The sequence below is a fragment of the Gymnogyps californianus genome, chromosome Z (genome assembly GCF_018139145.2).
Source record: "Gymnogyps californianus isolate 813 chromosome Z, ASM1813914v2, whole genome shotgun sequence".
Taxonomy (NCBI): Eukaryota; Metazoa; Chordata; class Aves; order Accipitriformes; family Cathartidae; genus Gymnogyps; species Gymnogyps californianus.
In genome coordinates, this window is record NC_059500.1 from 24493684 (window position 1) to 24512203 (window position 18520).

General features: G+C 35.4%; 1 protein-coding gene across 2 annotated transcripts in view; it reads left to right on the top strand.

The window, feature by feature from the left end:
- The window catches only part of FBXL17 (F-box and leucine rich repeat protein 17), a 551764-nt gene that overhangs the window by 283504 nt on the left and 249740 nt on the right, over positions 1–18520 (top strand). Inside the window, exons 8-9 of one of the 2 annotated variants that reach the window (XR_007767787.1) lie at positions 1919–2061; positions 16396–17794. Coding sequence is in view for 1 of the 2 variants with exons in the window: in XM_050912578.1 (XP_050768535.1) it covers positions 1919–2061; positions 16396–16533 (281 nt within the window). In the remaining variant the exon portion in view is untranslated. Of the gene's footprint in view, positions 1–1918; positions 2062–16395; positions 18346–18520 lie in introns of those variants that run through there. The other variant, XM_050912578.1, reaches the window with a different exon arrangement.

Here is an 18520-nt window from a genome sequence, read left to right on the forward strand (position 1 = left end):
AAATGAGAGAATGTGATTGTAACTCCACAAAAACTAGCAGAAATATTCAAATACAAACAGTATTTGAAATTTTGTTTAACTGACAATATTCTAATGTAATGGCAGGCTTTCAGTATTCCTGCACTACTTCAAGTCTATAACATTTTGTGTGGAATTACAATAATCTATAATTGCTATGGCTTTTGTTATTGCAAAATATATGCAGAAAGTTTCTGACTCTCTTTCTATAGTTTTTATTAAAGTGATATTTTAAAAGGACTCTAAAAAAAAGTACAAAGTTATGTTCTGCTATACATATATTTACGTATTTGCAAAATTAGGACTTCTTTTCTGGGGATGTACTGGGAAGAGAACAGGACATTGGTATTATCCTATAAAAATTAATGAAATCGTAATGAAACTACATAGATGATTGTACCATAAGTTCATTATGTCAGTTACAAAATTCAGTTATCATTGCCCTTTCAGGTGAACTACTGCAAGAAAAAAATAAAGTAGTACTGCATCTTCCACAGCTTCTGAGAATGTATTTGGCCTCTTTTGGCTGATTTTGTTTGCAAATCAAGTCCACCTAAATATTTATAAATTATCAAATTATTCTTACTGCTGTCTACCATCAGTACAGGTCTTTGCAGAACCACTGCAAGGTCAGGTGGGTTCTTTCTTTCTGCTGCTAGATCTCAGTTACACCCTATATAGCTAAGATGGACATTGGCATATCAAGAGCTACCAGCTCTTCATAACTGGTTTGGGTTTTTTTTCCGACAGTAGGTTCTGTAGTATGAACAGAACTGGCCCACAGTTGCTGAAAAATCATCACTTTAAAGATACTGGCATTATTTGAACTAAGTCACTCATTCATCTTCCTTTTCAGCAACTGCATTATAACTAGAGTTAAAAACTGCAAGCATCCTTGGCTTACATGCAGATGGCTGACTTCTACACCAGAAACTTTGGACTTTTTTCTAAAGCTGAGATTTTAGCTGCTGAAGGGTGTTGCTCATTTTCTGTTAATAAATCCCAACTTGACTTAACAGTTTCCGAGCCTGTATTTCCTGAAAAGTGTTGTAGTCCATGGTGACCAGGGTGCTAGTGATTTGTATCCTTTCTGTCATTCCAGACTAGCCATGTCATGACAAAGCCTTCCCAGCCTGTTCAGGTGCCTCGTGGTTTCTCCTACCTACTGTTTTTCAGTCCTTTCAGAACTTCCAGATCCTCTTTCCTTTCCTTTTATAAAGGTTCAAGTTTTTGTTTTAATTCCTCCTGGCCTTTTTAATTTATTTTATTTTTTATTGGAAAAGTGTTCATGAAGAAAACATGAAAGTGAGACATATCGTTGTTATTACATCATCAATATGAACAATGGGAAACAAATGCAATTTTAGAATATAGTTATAAAATGTCTGACATAAGATACCTGCAGGGTTTTCTAAAACCATTTGTTTTATTGATACAGAAAATGTCCTGTTATTCTCTGTGCCGTCTTTGCAGTATTATTTTGCTGAAAAAAAAGTGTTAATAGTATAAAATCAGTTATTTTCTCTGAAGAGTGAGGTAGAATTGTTTTTATTCTATAGTTATTTCAATTTCAATTAATTGATCCTTGATCCTTTGGAAAAAAGTAATTAAAAGAATTTGTGTAGAATATCTCTGCTAACTGGACTATTTATCTTGATTGATAGATAGAAAAATATATAGGAAGATCTGTTTATTTATGTGTTTGTATGTGTTTGCATGTGTGTATTCCTAATTTGAAGAGATAGCTATTTCATAGTTAAAAATGCTGAAATACAAGGTCTTTTACAAAGTACGTGACAACTGCTTCTCAAAATTTGATTTAACATCATTTAGTATATACATAGAACTGAGCTTAACATCTCCACGAGCTATATAGTTCATACCTTTAATATCTTTACAGCTTTGATAGCCATTGGACGATACAGCATGACAATAGAGACAGTGGATGTTGGATGGTGCAAAGAAATCACAGACCATGGAGCCACCCAAATTGCACAAAGCAGCAAGTCTCTCAGATATTTAGGGCTGATGAGATGCGATCAGGTAAGGAGCATTTACGTGAACTGGTGCCTGCTGCTGAGTGCGTGTGAGAGTGAGTGTTCATGTGTGAGTGAGGGAGAGAGACAGGAAGATTTATGTTTTTCTGTGCAAACAGGTTTGGTATTCGCTACTGTGGTAACTCTCTTAATGTACTCTGTTCACGTATTTAGCTAAAAAAGTATCTAGAGAACTAAAAAGAGCATTATAAATTTTTGCAGACACGGATTTTCAAAATACACCCACAGGCTACACCCACAGCCTGAGGTACTCACAGAAGTTTTATGTAAAATCTGCCCTCTGAGAGTTTTGAATATTTTTGGCTAAAAGTGATTGGTATGTCATGGCATTACTATGACAGACTACTTTGATTTTTAAAAAGAAAGGAAAAAAGAAACAAAAGAATAATAAAAATACCTCAGTGTTACTTCCAGAGTGGTTTTCTATATGTCTGTGTTCTTTCTTATATATAATGGTTTTGAAAACACAAGGACAAGGATTTGGATAAAACCATAATGCTAAAAAAAAGAAAAAAATACTAAATTTCTTATTGTATCATTTTCCTATTTGGAATATATTAAGAATGTCTGTAAGTTTTAGCACTTTGTCATTAGAAGAAAAGAGGACAAGGCAGTCCAGCTCCACATCACCCTGTATATAGCCTTCAGGAATCATGTCTCTGTTGAGAGAAGAGAGATCAAGAGGCCTGGGAACACAGCAGAAAAAGCTAAAAGTCATTGGAGTTTCAGAGTCTCTGATCTCGAATCTTGAAATGTACCTGCAGCAATTGTTTCTTTTCCAGACGTCATGAACGAAATGTCCAGCTTGTGATGCCCGTCATAAGCATGTCTCTTAGGCTTGCGAATTTCTGATTGGATACAGCCTGTGGAAACACAGGTTTTTAGTCTAAGAAGCTTCATGCTCAAAACCATTACCTTGCATCCCTTGCAGTGCTTTATAGAAGACAATTACAAAACCCAGTATTTCAACTGGCAAGGAATAATAATTTCCAGGTCAGTTCTAAAGTTAGAAACAGCATTTTGCAAACCCAGCCTTAGACAGTTTCCAGTTTGAGGGGAGGTAGAGCACTTTGGAAGAATTTCTCTGCCTATTAAAGCTGACTCCACTTAATCTCCTAAACATCAGTGTTTTATAAGAGCCAACAGACAAAAAGAGCGTATGAGTCTCTTTGATGGATTGTGCTAAGATTATGTACTTAGAGAATGTTCAAAGGGTTGCTTGACCCTGGGAATTAGGTCTGACCCCGAATCACCTGATCAATTTTACACATATATTTATTTTGTGGATTTAGCTAATGTTGAACAATCAACAAGGATCTAATAAGTGCAATAATTTTATCCTGTCTTCAGCTGCTATAGAAAATCCATGATCTTGATGCTGAAAACAAGTTTTACTACCTCATCAGTTAAACTATATATACTACAGTCTGTACTCCTCTAATTGCTGGTTAATGCTTTCCTAGTTCTTTACAAAGGATTATACACCATCTTTTGTGTTACGAAAGTCAACTGCTGAAAGGAAAAAAGAGAGAAAGCTTCAAGGAAGATAGAAGAGCAGTGTTGACTACATGCCTGCAAGTGTGTGTGTGTGTGTGTTTGTGTGTGTGCACACATGCATGTGTGCATGTATATGAGTATTCAAAGTATGGTAGCTAAAACTTGTTAAGAAATGAGTAAATGCTGTTACAGCAAACACTGTAGTAGTAGGACTACCACTGGGAATTATTTCTTGCTTGCAAAGCCTTGATGGGAAAAATAGCTGCACAGACAGAATGAAGTAAGTATCCTTGACTTAAGAGTTTTTGGCAGCTAGAAGATGCCAACTCCCTTTTTCCACTGCAAATGAACAGAGAAATTACTGAACAAAATCATGTCTTCAACTGTCTCTCCCCAATATCATGCAGAACTAATTTTTTCCAGTGGCTGCTCTATTAAATTAAAAATGTCAGTGTCCGGCACATCATTAAAGAGAATTCTTGGGTGGTGCAGAAGGGTTTATTTACATGCCTCATTGACTGAAATTCTTGTCTTTGGACTGTTGTCAGCTTGCAGTGAAGAAGGGTTAGAAGATTTCCCCCTTCTAACCAGCCTTCCTTTTCTAAGGTACTGACTGTTATGCTAGTACCAGGTAGCATTTATGCCTTTCTAGGAATTCCCAGGCATTGGAGGGGACATACTTAAACACAGTTACATAAGGAACATATGTAAGTAGACTTCAAATGGTTACCACTAAAATACTCTTTATGACCCAGGCTCTTTGGAATTTCTTTGATATGCAGTTGACATAAATTAGAGGCGTCAAGGGTCCTCCCAAGAAAGATCAGAGAGGCTGCAAGCCTGGGTAAAGGCAGGCTCTGTTTTATGCCATTGATTATCTGAGTGCCTCCAGGCAATGTGCTTCAGTAGATGCAGAGCATTATTGATCCACACCATGAAAATAATCAAATTATTCATTTTTCATCAAACTGCTGTTGCCATGACCTTTCTTTTCATCATGTTTCCTACCATCTGACATGCACACCATAGGAGCAATATGGTCTTTGCCTTAAAATAAATGTCATTGTGTTGAGAAGTCTCATAAAAAATGCTGAGTTTACCATGAGATCATCATAATAAGGGCATATATTTAAGTTGGAAGTTTTCTAATAAGCATTTTAACACTATTTTTTCAACAGTTAATTGTTGCTAAATAGCAACATAATCACTATTTACAAATCACATACAGAAAAAAGTCAAAGATTATTCAATGCTGAAAGTCTTTCAGAACGATCCATAGTAGAATTTTGGTTTAGAAAACATGTTTATGCTTAGATACAGAAAATCTAAATATTCTTTTCAATGTAAAAATATTAGAGGCATGGTTACTGAGCAAATGTCTCTTTTTTTCTGATTTTCCCTAGCACCTCCATGACTTAGGCAAATTGACTTTCCCTGCACTACACAGCAGTGGTGTCAGAGGCCTGGAGAGAGCTCTGAACGAACTGGTACTACTGGAAAGGTGCAGGGCAGTGTGGACACATGGTCATAAGTCCTGATAGCAGCTTAACTGCCAAAGTACAGCACCTTGTCCAGGAAAATTAGCACTCAGCAAGGCTCATGAGATACTGTCATATAAATGTGGTAATATAACTTACTGCTTCCATTTCCATGAGTAGCTCAGGAAATGCTAGCTTGATCTCTGCAGGGTCCTGCATTGTAGAGCATAGGTGCAGTGAAACACATACCATTAGTTTTCTGTATCAGATAGGCTTCTGAGAGACTATGATCCAGACCTCCAAAAGTATTTAGGCATTCAGAAAGTAGACCGTAAATATTTTTAAGTACCTATATTTTGGACAATGAAATTCCCCAGTTGCCTGCATACAAACATCAACACGTACTTGGAAGCAGCTAGGACCCTTCTCCCTTCTGATTTCTCTCACAGTACAGGGTATCAACTGTGTGCAAATATGTATTTGTGTGCATAGGTATGTGTGGGTCTGTACAGGCACCTGACAGCAGTTGGGACTGCACAAGTCATGTGTTTCATACAAAGGAAATGTTGCCATTCTAAGTCTCCATTTCTTTTGGAAGCAGTAAGAGATAAAATCAGTAGTTACTTAAGGCCTAAGCAGGACATTTTAGAGGTTTGTAATTGGAAAAGGCATAAAAGACATAGTATGTCTGTTTTGCATTCTGGTGTTACCGCCTACGTTCGCACTGTGCCGCACTCCCAAGGGCGGGGAGCCAGGCTTCATTCCCTCGTGTCGTCTCTTCCCGATGCTCTGGCAGCACAGCAAAACCACAAACTCCCAGTTTCTCTGCATAGAGGAGTGCTGTGCTGCTGTGGGCTGCAGTCCAAGGTTGTGTTTTGGGACTTGACATGGGTGTGTGGGAACACGTAGCTGGTTTGTGTACTGCCAGGGTACACTGAAGCTCTGATTTGTCACCTCAGTAAATACTGAGAAAGGCGTAGAGTTGTCTCCAGAACCAGGGGCTATATCCAATTCACCTCAATTCAATCCCCCCACAGCAGAAGGAGAACATGACTGTGTTCATGTTCTCAGTTCTTCAAACTGAATTTTAATTGTAGCTCTGTATTTTTTTATCACAGCTTAGGAAAGTTTATATTTTAAAGTATAATTCGTCCTTTCCTTTCAATACTATAAATACTTTGAGAGACGTATGGGCAGTATTGGGGTACTTTCTTTTCTCCCACAAACACTGACATCAGGATTCGTAAGAGCCGTATTTGCATCCTAAGGGCATACAATGATACCTACATCAAATGCACAGATTCAAATCCACGTTTCAACCTTCTTTTTCTGAACACAATTGTATACATTCCTACCCCTAAACTGATCTAGATCATATTTACTTATTGTAGTTACTCAATTAATTATTTCTAAATATTTCTTATTTCATATTTCCAAAATAAATTGGAGAAAGAGGGCGATGTTCTCTATGCTATTTATTGCCAGAACTCATTTTAAAGATGTAGCAGTACTTTATTGTGCTTTCACAACAACCCAAACAGCTTTAAATAATGGCAGTTTGAAATCCTCACCTTTGTGGAAAATGGCTGGATGTCACCTAGGAAATGCTGGCTAAAAACTTGATCTGTTTTTCTGGCTGATAGCTTGGCTGGTTGAACAATGTGTCAGAATAATCTTCCCGTGGAGTTTGCAACTTTTCTCACACAGATTTTCATACTTCAAGGTCCTTTTCCTATAGCTGTGGAGCTATTTGCAATGGTTATCAGCAGTGCTACCACGTAAATGCAGGAGACATTTCTTGGGAAAATATGCAGAAAAATGACACTGAAAAACAGAGGCCGCAAAATTCAACATTCACAGCTATGTGTAAATGAAATGAAGTGAGTCTGACAAAGTTGGCTGTGAATGGATACACAACTTCAGTTAATAAATCATCATGGCCTTTTTTCCTTGCTTTTTTCTTTTTTTTCTTTTCCTTTTTTTTTTTTGAGAAATTCAGGTTGCTTTTCATGAAAATACTTCTGAAAGCCTGTAGCTTATTCCAGATGACTTTCTCAGATGAATTGTAGCATGTATTTCCTATTAGAGTTTTACTGAGGTGTTAAAGCACAGAAATTGATGATCAGTACAACTGACAAAAAGACAAACTCTTTTATATTACCACAGAGAGGAAGATAGATGACCCCTAAAAATAAAAGTGGCCCATTAAGAAATCATTTGCTTCTTAAGTAAGAATAAGATTTTTAGAAAATCAGTAATTTTTAAAATAATTTATCCCTTTATCCTTCCCTAAAATCTCTTTTAGAAATATCTGCAAATATATATCCTGTGCAAACTGCAAATCATTCGCCTAACTGGGATGTAGCACCTGTTGTAAATGACGAAATGCCAGCTTGTGAAAAAACTTACCAACTCAGGGCAAAAAGAGTTTTCCATTTAATATATATATTAGTAAGCATGACTGGAAACATTTTTACCCTTCATCCACAAACTTGTAATTTACATAGTCTGTAACTGAAGTTAAGTAAGTGAAAAAGAGATAAGATCTTAGGTTCTAGAGATACATCTTTAAATTTCAAATACGTTTTTGAGCTAAACTGTTCTTAATCAACAGTAGAACAGCGAGAGTACAGAGCCATGGCTTGTTTTAATATAATTGTCACAGCAATTTGCCTTCCACCTTCAGAAAATGCTAACTATCATTAGCCTGATCAAAAAACCTGACAAATTGCTACCATTTCTTCTTTTATATTTTAAGGGGTTCATTTTGAGATTTGAAATTATGGTTTTGTGATATTGAAGGGGACTGAAAATATCCAGTCCTTCCCTTTAAGAAAAATTCTATAGCAATTATTTTCTCTTAAATCACTATAATTTGTTCAAGTTACGTTGCTGCATATTAAAAAGGATATGCTGTATTTTTTAAAGTTTTATATGTATAATGTAGGAGCTGCGATTGATATGTCTCTCTATGAATAATGAAGATTTTAGATTCATAAAATCTGTGAATCCCATTAGAAGGAAACTACAGTTATCCTTGCTAACCCACAACAAAAGAAAAATAGCATTTATTTCACTTTGGTTTTCAATACAACAATTTTAAAAGAATGAACAATACTTCTTTTTTTTCCCCTAGCTAACTAGAATAACAGATCCATTACATGTGTGAACGGAAGCATCTGCTAAAATATAAAAAAGGATTCTTTATACAAATTGAACTTTTTTTACTTCTAGTTTAACTGTTTCTTTACCAAAAGATTTTTCTCTTCCAGGCTGATAGTTGAGCAACAAATCCATGACAGTAAGCTGAAGATGGAATCTTCCTGAGTTAATGAGTCTGTCCTTGTTTTTAAAAAGCAACCACCTGACCATGTCATACTGTAATAGAAAGATGGGCCCTCACATACTGATCAATGGTTCAAAATCAGGATAAGGCCAACTATTAAGGAAAAATGCAATGTGAAGTAGTCAGCATTTTTATGATTAAAAAAAAAGAGAAATTTTTTAGAAGCATTGTCCCCTGGAACTTCCAGTCATTTTTGCCAGCTGGCAACTTTTGAGAATGATTTCTCTGTTAGTTTTACACACCGTCATTTTGACAAGCATTACAATAACATGCTCAAATTATTGTTAATGTAGCAGAATAGGAAGAAAAATATTCAATGCTATTAATTCAACAGGCAGAAAGTAATCTGAAAGAATATTTATCACTATATAAATAAACACTGTCATTTCACTGCATATGGGTCTTTATTAACTGCAATTTTTATAAGTAAGAACAAAGCAATGCACAGAGTTTCATCATAAATCTGAAATGCCTATGATACTGGTAAGATTTTTACCTTGAAATCTTGTATAGGTGGAGTCTAGAAGAAGTTCATCTGATTGAAATGAACAGAATTAGCAAACCAACCAACCAGCCAAACTAAAAGGCTCCTTTAGAATGGTTTCTCTGATTTAATAGAAAAGTAAACCCTCACAATAAGCAAAGAGAATTGAGAATGAAAACTTTATCACTTATACAACTTTAATATTCAATATTGTGTTGGCAGTAATGATTAGGACAGCAAGCCCTGAAATGATGGCTTTGCTCTGCTAGAACACTATGCAAACTCAGAGAGACCTGAAATGGATTATTTTCTTAGTTTGCAGTGATGCAATCACTGCAGCAATTGTGTAGGGACTGGCAGTTTGAGGCAATAGCATTCACCTGTGTAAACAACCACAACAATGAATTTCATCCCTCTAGGACTCTACCTTTCTGTCAAGACTTAAGCAAAGAACTGTAAAGGAGCTATACTCCACAAGCAACCTTGCTACATTTTCTGAAATCCTTCCAGAAGTGCTACCATTGAATATTAGAAGGTTTGTGTATTCCATTTATTTCACTTCACACAGCAGAAAAGATTACAGATATTTCTGTTTACCTGCTGCTTCCCCTTTCCAAATGTAAGTGGGAAATTAATTGCTAAGATTTAACACAATTAAGTTGTCGAATGTCATTATAAAAATAGTATGTCAGACTGTACTTGTCAATTTCATTATTTATGAGTCCACAAATACAGTGTTTGTATGTGCATGCATGTGTGCTTTTTACTTTTTTTTTTTTAATAACAGCATCCATTAAGTCAAAATACATTCTTTGCTGAAATCGTAAGGGACTTTATTTGGACTATAGGATATTGTGCTAATATTGGTAGTGCTGTTATTTTATTAAAGTCCTAAACAAAGGTTCTGCCCCTGGGCATGAGGGCAGTCACTGAAGCTCTGTGGAATATGTCTGCCTTAGCTGATCAAGTGCACTTCACACAAAATGTTTCCAGAAATCTTTAATTTTGTTATGGCTACAGGCAACAGTTATAATTGGGCCACCTGAGAATATAATTCATTCAACTATTAGCAGAAAAAAAATCAAACAAAGTGCACTTTTTATAAGACACTGACTTGAGGAAGCAAACTACAGCTTAGAGAAGAGAAAGCGTGTATGAGAATGTGTTTCTTAATAACTCCAAGTGCGTATATTTTTTATTTTATTCTTAAAACATTAAAGAAATTGGAACATAAAATGTGTCTGAAATCCATCATTATGGATGCACACAATGACTAGAGAGTAATTTCTTCTACATAGGAATTTGGCTTTCATGTAATACTTCTCTGTGTGTACTGAGACAGAAATGCACACAAATTTCAGTACCCCTGATGCTGCAATACCACTCCATAAGCAAAAATGTCAATAACTTGATAAGAAAACCCTTTTGGAACAAATCAATGTGCATTTTTTTTGTGTAAAGTTGACTTTGTGATTCTTTATATGTAGAAACATAACGATAATACTTGTGCCCTGTTAACCTTTATTATCAAACATTATCTGTATGGCAGACCTCAAAATCTTTTGGTGTGAATGTTACTTCTCACCTGCTAACATTTCCCTAAAAATCTTTGCAAGTACTAGATTTCTAAAATTAAGCTAGCAGTTCTATAAATTATTAATGCCTTTCTGCACAGATATTGCAGACTAACTGTATTATAACTTGGTCTGTTATTTTTATTAATGACTGGCCTATAAAGTTACATAACTGAAGATACCTACCTGTATCGTGCTCAGAAGGAGAGTGCCCATGATGTCAGCACTCTCCAAAATCAGCTAGCCACATGCCTATTCCAAGGGTGAGGTTAGGTACTATGCAAAAATTATTTCAACAGTCCATCCCTGTATGATGTTATGAACCACTGAGGAGCATAGGCAGGTTTTCCTAAGAAGTTCTGATACTGCACTGTTGCACTAATCCAGTTTTGCAAGTCTGGGCTTTTTGCATGTGAGCCTAGGTTTGGGGGACTTGGTTTTTTTTAATTATATGGCTGCTTATTGATTTGAGTTATGAACTTGGAATGGAGATAACTTTTTCTTTTCAATTATCAAGTGAATTGGATGTTACCCTGAAGCTTTTCCTTACACAGGAAACCTTTTAGATTAACGGTGAATACTTCTTCACTGTGCAGAGCAGCATAAAACTTGCAGTTCAGGTGATGACTCTACTCTCCCTTTTCAGTATTGCTCTAAATGACACAACACAGACATTCTTGGGACATTTTAGTAGCTTTAGAATCAGAACTGCATTCTAAGACTGCCCTTGATACACTTATAGGAGGAGTTTTTGAGACCAGTAGGCAGTCTTACAATTCTTCTTAGAAGTAGAGTAAAGGAGTTCTCTCAGTTAAAACTAAAGCTTTTTAAAGCACCTTTATGTGCCACTTAGTATTCCAGTCCAAGAGAAGATCTCCTGGACATGATATCAACTAAAGGCAAGTTAACTAAAAGTAAGTAGGAAAGTCCTGTTTAGGAAAAGTCCTTAAACCTCTGTTTCTGTTCCTTATTTGTGAATGAAGGTATCAGTCTCATTAAAAAGAAATGTCTAGTTCGACAGATGGTTTCAATCGTTATCGCTAATTTATCTTAACAGGATTAGCAAAATGTGACTCCCTTGAATTTAATAAGATCTGTCCTAGAATATAATGGAAGCAAAAAAGTAGAGAAAAATAGATCCTAGCCCTTTGGAATAATTTGATATCTTTAGAAATTCCTGATTTTAGAATCTAGAAATGAAAGAAAACAGTGCTGAAATGGTCACTAGAATTCTGTCAAATGACATGGCACATTTAAAAGAAAAACCTAAAAATTATCTAGTAACTATTTATGCTTGCAGTTTGAATTTTCCATGAGAACTTGTGAAAGATGGCATAAAAGAAATTACTCATGGTGGACTGTGGCAGATATAAGTGATGTACTTATATCAGTAAATACTGGCAATCAGACTGGATGAGTAAGTCTAGCATACCAGATCAAAAATCTGAGTGAATATTTTTCTGTGAGTGCCTTATAAATTGAAAACTGTAGTTTCTGTTTACCCTGAACCGGCAAAATCAGCTCATAAATGCCAGTTAGTTTATTCTGGGAAAAATATTTACAGACTGGAGGGGTTTTTCAAGCTTTCTGTTGTAGGTAGATCATTTTACCTAAAGGAGAGAAAGTTTTGAACACTGATTTCCCATTTTTCTCAATATTTCACCCACGTTATGTGTATACCTAGCAGAGTGAGATTAAAGTCCTCCAAAGCAGGACTCCCAAAACCCTTTTGTGAATGTTCTTCCACTTCACATGGACTAGAGGGGTATTCGTGTTCTTCTTTCCCAGATGAATTCCTAATTGTCACATGAGGAAGTATTCTTTTTCTCTAGTGCAGATAATATTTAAATACTCTCTGCACAACCACACTATCATCAGAAGAAGAAATTAAGGAGTTCCTACCCCTGATAACATTTGTCACAAAGTCAAGTCTGTTCTCCTGGGAAACAGGAGATATGTGTTCAGATGTCTTTAAGCAAAAAGGATTAAAAATTCTGACTTCTAGGTAACTGCTCCAATTGAGTTAAAAGGAGATGATATCATTTCATCCTGCCAGTTTCTGTAACTCATCTTCTCCTTTGTTTTTTTGAATCTATTCTTTGGCCTGGAATAAATTTTTATTTCAGCAAGAAAAAATAAGTTTCAAACCAATCCTTGTTGTTTTTTTCTTTTTTCTGTTTGATGACCAGGATTCACACAAACCTATTACTTTGACTCTTAATGATAAGGACTGCATTCTTTCATTATGTGTTAAAACATAATTGAACGGCTATTCAAATTCAAATGAATGATTATGTATTAGATAATCTAACTAGTTTATCTTCAGACAGTAGCCTTCCTTTTGACAACTCAAAAGATGAAGATTAATGAAAGTTCTGTGGAGGAGAAATATGACATTTTTAAGCATATTAAGATGTGAAGGTTTTTAGTTTTCATTCATTGAATAAGACTGTTCAAGCTCAGAAGTTGCTCTGTTTGTGTAATGAATTTATTTTGGGAATGGCATTCAGTACTTTGTTTTATCACCAGCCAGACTGTATCTTAACAAAGAGACAGAGGCTTGTGTTCTAATGGTTAGGCATAAGACTTCTTTTCATCTTAATCCTACCATTAGAGGAACTGATGACAAGGATACTAAGGGAGTTGACTTGGATATTACTTATCTTATTCATTAACAAAGAACAAAATTTTGATTTCTCTATTTTCCTGCCTTTTAGATAGTGCAGTTTTAGTCCAATACTACAGAAAGTTTAAAATACTAAAAGTTTTACACTGTTTTACTGTTTGACCTGACTTTTCTCATGGTAAAAGAAAAGCTTTCAAAATCTTCTGAAAGGGGATCATTTGTGCCTTAACTGTCCACAATTGTTTCTCATCGTGGGATCCATGTAGGTTGTCCCACTGCCAAATAAGATCCTTTTTCCCCCTCTTCTGTTGTGTAATCTTACACTGAATTTATTTTGTCCAGCATAATTTTTAACTATTTGCTGTTACTTTTTTAGGATTAAAAATATTTACACTTAACTAAAAGTTACATGTATTTGATCCTTTATCATGAAGCTTGGTAGGATAATTTTTTCCTCTATCATGAGAGTAAATTCAATTTTTTAAACTCAAAGTAATTTCTTTCTGTAACTGTTACGGTTCCAAATGTGTACATAGGACTTGTCGTTACTTTGCTGTTTAATACCACTCAAGTTGTTGTCTAGGATCAAACTAATAATTTAAAATGTTCATTTAACACTCCAGCAAAAAATGCAGAAAACCTTCTACATTTCAGGTTTTGGTCATAAAATAGCTGATTTGTCAGTGTCACTTCTGCAATGGTTTTACCTGCCTTCTGCATGCTCATGTTTATTTTGTAACTGTATTTGGCACTCGATACTAAAGTTTCCTTCTCCTGTTTAGTAAAGTAGTAATAGCAGTTAGTAACAATTGTATTAAATATTATTTTATCCAGTAATAATTGTATCAGAAAAAAATTAGGACAAATGGCTAGTGCTAGATGGTTTACCATAGATTTCTTCGTAGGCTTTAAGACTAAAAGATACCATTATAACATTATCTGTCTTCCTGAGTATCATGGGCCATGCTATTTCACTTAAGTTAGCCTTGTAGTAAATACATTGGCTTCTATCTAGCTAGACTGTAGCTTCTGTAAATGCGTTCAGTCCTGAATCAAAGACACCAGGACATGGAGATCATGTCCACCAGGACATAGAGATCATTACCTATCTTCCTGTGTTTGAACATCATCTTTGTAACAAATTTGCCTTATTATTTGTTTCCTGTAACTGAAAATGTGCTTATGATATTGGCTGTAAAGCCATAATATCCATGCTATTCTCACAAATAAAGCCCAACAGGTAAGTGTCAAATCATGATAATCTCTATCTACCAGTAATATTTGCAGGTATCTAGTAGATAAACAATATCTCTTCTTTAAGTTTCCCATCAAGAAAGAGCAGAATGAGCAGCTGTCTGTGGTAAGCATCTTCATTGTGGCTGAGTTAATCATTAAGAGAAGTTTGTGGTAGTATGATAGGTTCTGCCATGGCTCTCTGCACCACAAATCTAAAGAAAAGAGGCTTTTGAATATTTTTGAATAGGCAAAAAGTAGCAAATATTGCTGCTTTAGGGGATTCTTGCCTTCCAAGCAATATTTCCATGAAGTGTTGCTGACAGTTTGAAAGTATGTATTCAGCTATAAATATCAAATATTTTGGAGGACTTGTGCTGTCTCTGATTTCATTTTGATTTATTAAAAGTCACTTCTTGTTTTTCAGCACTGGAAGATGTTACTGTAACGTAGTAATTTGCCAAAAGAGTACAGTTTGTGCTATGAAGGGAAGTTAAACCAGTTTTCAATCCAAGTCAGTCTCAGCTAGATGAAACTTCCAATGAAGATTGAGTGTTTCTATTATCAAAGTAGAAGAACTGGATATTAAACCTTTCATTTATCCTTGTCATTGGGCGCAATCACTGTTCAGAAGGATGCGCTCCTTGTTATCTTTTAAGGACAAAAATGTTATTAGCTACTGTGGTCACTGTGCTTTAAAATATTATTCCCAAGATGGATCTTTGTAATGGTAGTAAACATTTTAGTCTAGTTTTTTACTTTTGGCCTTGAATGTGGAACATCGTGGGGAAAAAAGCAAATGATGATATTGGTTGTACCTCTTACTGATCTAGGTAGTTCAGTATTTAAATGTAGTATTGATGCATTTTAAAATGCCCAAGTGTTCAGCAAAGATTTCAAAGAGAACTACCTGGGAGTTATGGTTCTTAGGTTAATCTTTTATTTAGCTAAAGGCTGAAGAAAGCTGTCTGCTTCTGTGATATGAACTGCAGTCGTCTTAAAAATAATTGACAAATTAATCCCCTCACAGTGCTGCAATTGTAAAGGTGTTAGGTTTAGCTAGGCTTGTCTGAGTGCCTTGTCTAATCAAGAATAAAGGTGCTACCTTTGATGTCTAAGATTTAGGAGGGACATCCCAGACCTGACAAGCTTGTATGTTTTAATTATTGATCCCACCATTTCTGCCCACAAAACCCTTTGTGCAGTGTTAGCCTCGCACCAAAAGGCTAAAATAAAAACTTCTACCAGTGATGGATGTGAAGACATGCAGGACTTTTAACCTTTGGAAAAGTTGACCTACATTGGTAATTGGTAAATTGGTAAATTGATCTACCTGCAATATAGAATAGTATGCATTCTTTTCCCCATGTTTAGTCCAGTTATCCCTTATTTTTCATTGCAGCCACGTTGATAGCTACCATATAGTGCAAGTTCATTTCAGTAAGGTTAATTGTGGAGTTACTACGTAGTATGTGTAAAAGTATCATAACTGTGCCATAAATTAATTAATAGATGTGATCAATTTTCATTTTCCAAAGCCAAGAAAATCCTGTATTTCAAACGTATGTCTGCTTGAGCGAGTTTGAATAAATATACTTCTATTTCAAGATAGAAATCTGTTACTCTGGGCAGCACTTTGTTAAACAGGATGGCTTTTCTTTGAATAATTAGGTTTGGGGCTCTATGAGTGGTCAGCATAGTCAAGCATGGAATGAAAATAGTTTAATAGATTGTGAAACATTGTTGCAGTTTTCTAAACAAAGCTGTTTTCAAATGGAGACTATTTGTCTTTCCTGTTTGCTTTCAATCGCAAATAATCAAACAGTATTTACTAGAATATTATATAAAACTTCACCCTTTACAATAAAATTGAGATGTGGTGGGGTTTTTTAATTCTCTAACAGAACATTACATTCTGTATATTTGTTTTGTGATAAATGCACCCAAACCTATAGTATTAGTGAAGAGCCCAATCCTGCAAGTCCTCCCAGGACTCCAAAGTTCAATCATTCATTTAGCTTGCATAATGCTGCCCTTTTTATTCACTTCTTGTACATCACAGATTCTTTTCTTCGATTGCAGGTGAATGAAGCCACAGTGGAGCAGCTAGTGCAGCAGTATCCACATATAACCTTCAGTACTGTACTACAGGATTGCAAGAGGACGTTGGAACGGGCTTATCAAATGGGCTGGACACCCAATATGTCTACTGCCTCTTAACCTCCTATACCAACATGACAGTTCCACTCTGCTGCATTTAGTAGATTAATGGGGATTGCAGAGGGTTCACAACCTTTTGTATGATGCAATATAATTGTGAGTTTACAGAGGTTACAGTAAAATGGCAAAAGCTGTACGCTGATTGTAATGTGCTGTACAACTAAGTACTAATATTGAAGCAAAACTTTAGAAATGCATTGTGTTTTTGTTTGCATAAAAGATATAAAAGCCTTTGGCAGATTTCTTGAAGTGGATTCTTACTAGTTCTCTGGATAGTTTGAGTTATAGAAGATGTTAAGCTTGTTTTCCACTGTTTACTTTACTTTGCCTTGGTCATGTGTGTTTCCTTTGATTTGTAAATGGTAACTCAGTGCTAGCACCAGTGCAGTTGATCAGCAGAGGCCTGTGTTGAAACTGGGAGCTAAACTTGATGCTTATTATTTACTAAAGCAACCCCAGGAATTCTAAGATGCACAGTAATAAGAAAATCTACAAAGAATTGTGATTTTCCTATAAACATTTTGATGATTATACAAATCCATTATTTTAAACAGAAATCTGAGTAGTAAATGATGATAATAACAGAACGGATATTTAACGGGCAATCTTACTTCTTTCTGTTGCTCAACAGAATTGATATCTTCTTTCGTTTTGTTTAAAATAGGAGATGCTGTAGAGATTTCCAAATCTTTCTACCTTGCCATTTTTATAATAATTAACAGTGCTTAACCTAACACTGATAACCAGTTCCCACTTCATAAAGTCAAACAGTAATTGAATACACCAACTATCAGAAATAAGTTAACAGACAGTGTTTAAATATCTGATTGAAAAAATTACTTCCTTTTTAAGTGAACTTGTCTCCTCTGACTATGCTGTTATGTTGCTGAATTGGTAAATTCAGATGAATGGGTATAAGCCAATAACAGGATTCCTCTCATTTCCTGTGTGGTTGTTATTTTACAACAGATCTTACAATGCAAAGAGTTCTTACCTCGAGAAGGCCATCTAAACATGAGTCCCATCATGGGTATAATTTTGTAGCATCAGATGCTTCGTAGTACAGTGTATGCAAGAAAATACCCAGAGTAAATACGTAAAACAATTAATTTTCTGTGTGTCACATTGCATTCTAAGGAGTTAAATTTGACCAGGGGATAGTGAAAATACAGACTTTGCAGCTTCAATTTGAAGTTGCATTAACCTTTAGGGTACTACCATTTGGTTAAGAATGTTTTCAGGTGTGCAACACTGGATATTTGTTTTTCAAAGGTTAGAGCATTTTAATCCAAAGTATGAAATGCTTAAGCTTCAGCTGAAGAGTTGCCATTATTGTCAAAATGTTTTGCTAATCCGGAAGGTCTAATGCAGCATAACCTAGAAGCTTGTTTAGTATGGCTGTATAACTCTCTGTAAAACTGTTTGTTGATTTCCATAGCATAATTTTTTACAACAGAAACATCAGCTCACAGTAATTCCAGTGAGGGTGTTGAATGTTTTCTTATTAGACTTTTCAAAATGGGGATGAACTAATTTCTCTGGAAAAAATATATGGTAAAGTTTTTGCTTTAAATAAATGGTAAATACATGTGAACATGTGTAATGCTAGGCTTTTTATTTACTCCAAAATGGCAACAATATTTTCAGAATAAAGCCAATGGATTATATTGCAGATATAGTACAGAATCTTAGTCATTTTTCATTTAATGCCTTTTTATGAGTGCATTAAAACTGTTCACACAATTTGTAAGTTTCTATTTTTTCGTGAAACCTTTGATCTTGCAATGGGTTTTAATAAAAGGAATAAAGATGTGGTGTCTTCTGTTTATCTGTGCTGCTAACTGTACTTTGACTATGCTAACAGAAAGACTGAAATCTCCATCCTTGAATATGCAGAACTCATCTGGACATGGTCCTGAGCAAACTGATCCAAGCTGGCCCCATTGTGAGTGACAGAATTTGACTAGATGACCTCCAGAGATCTTTT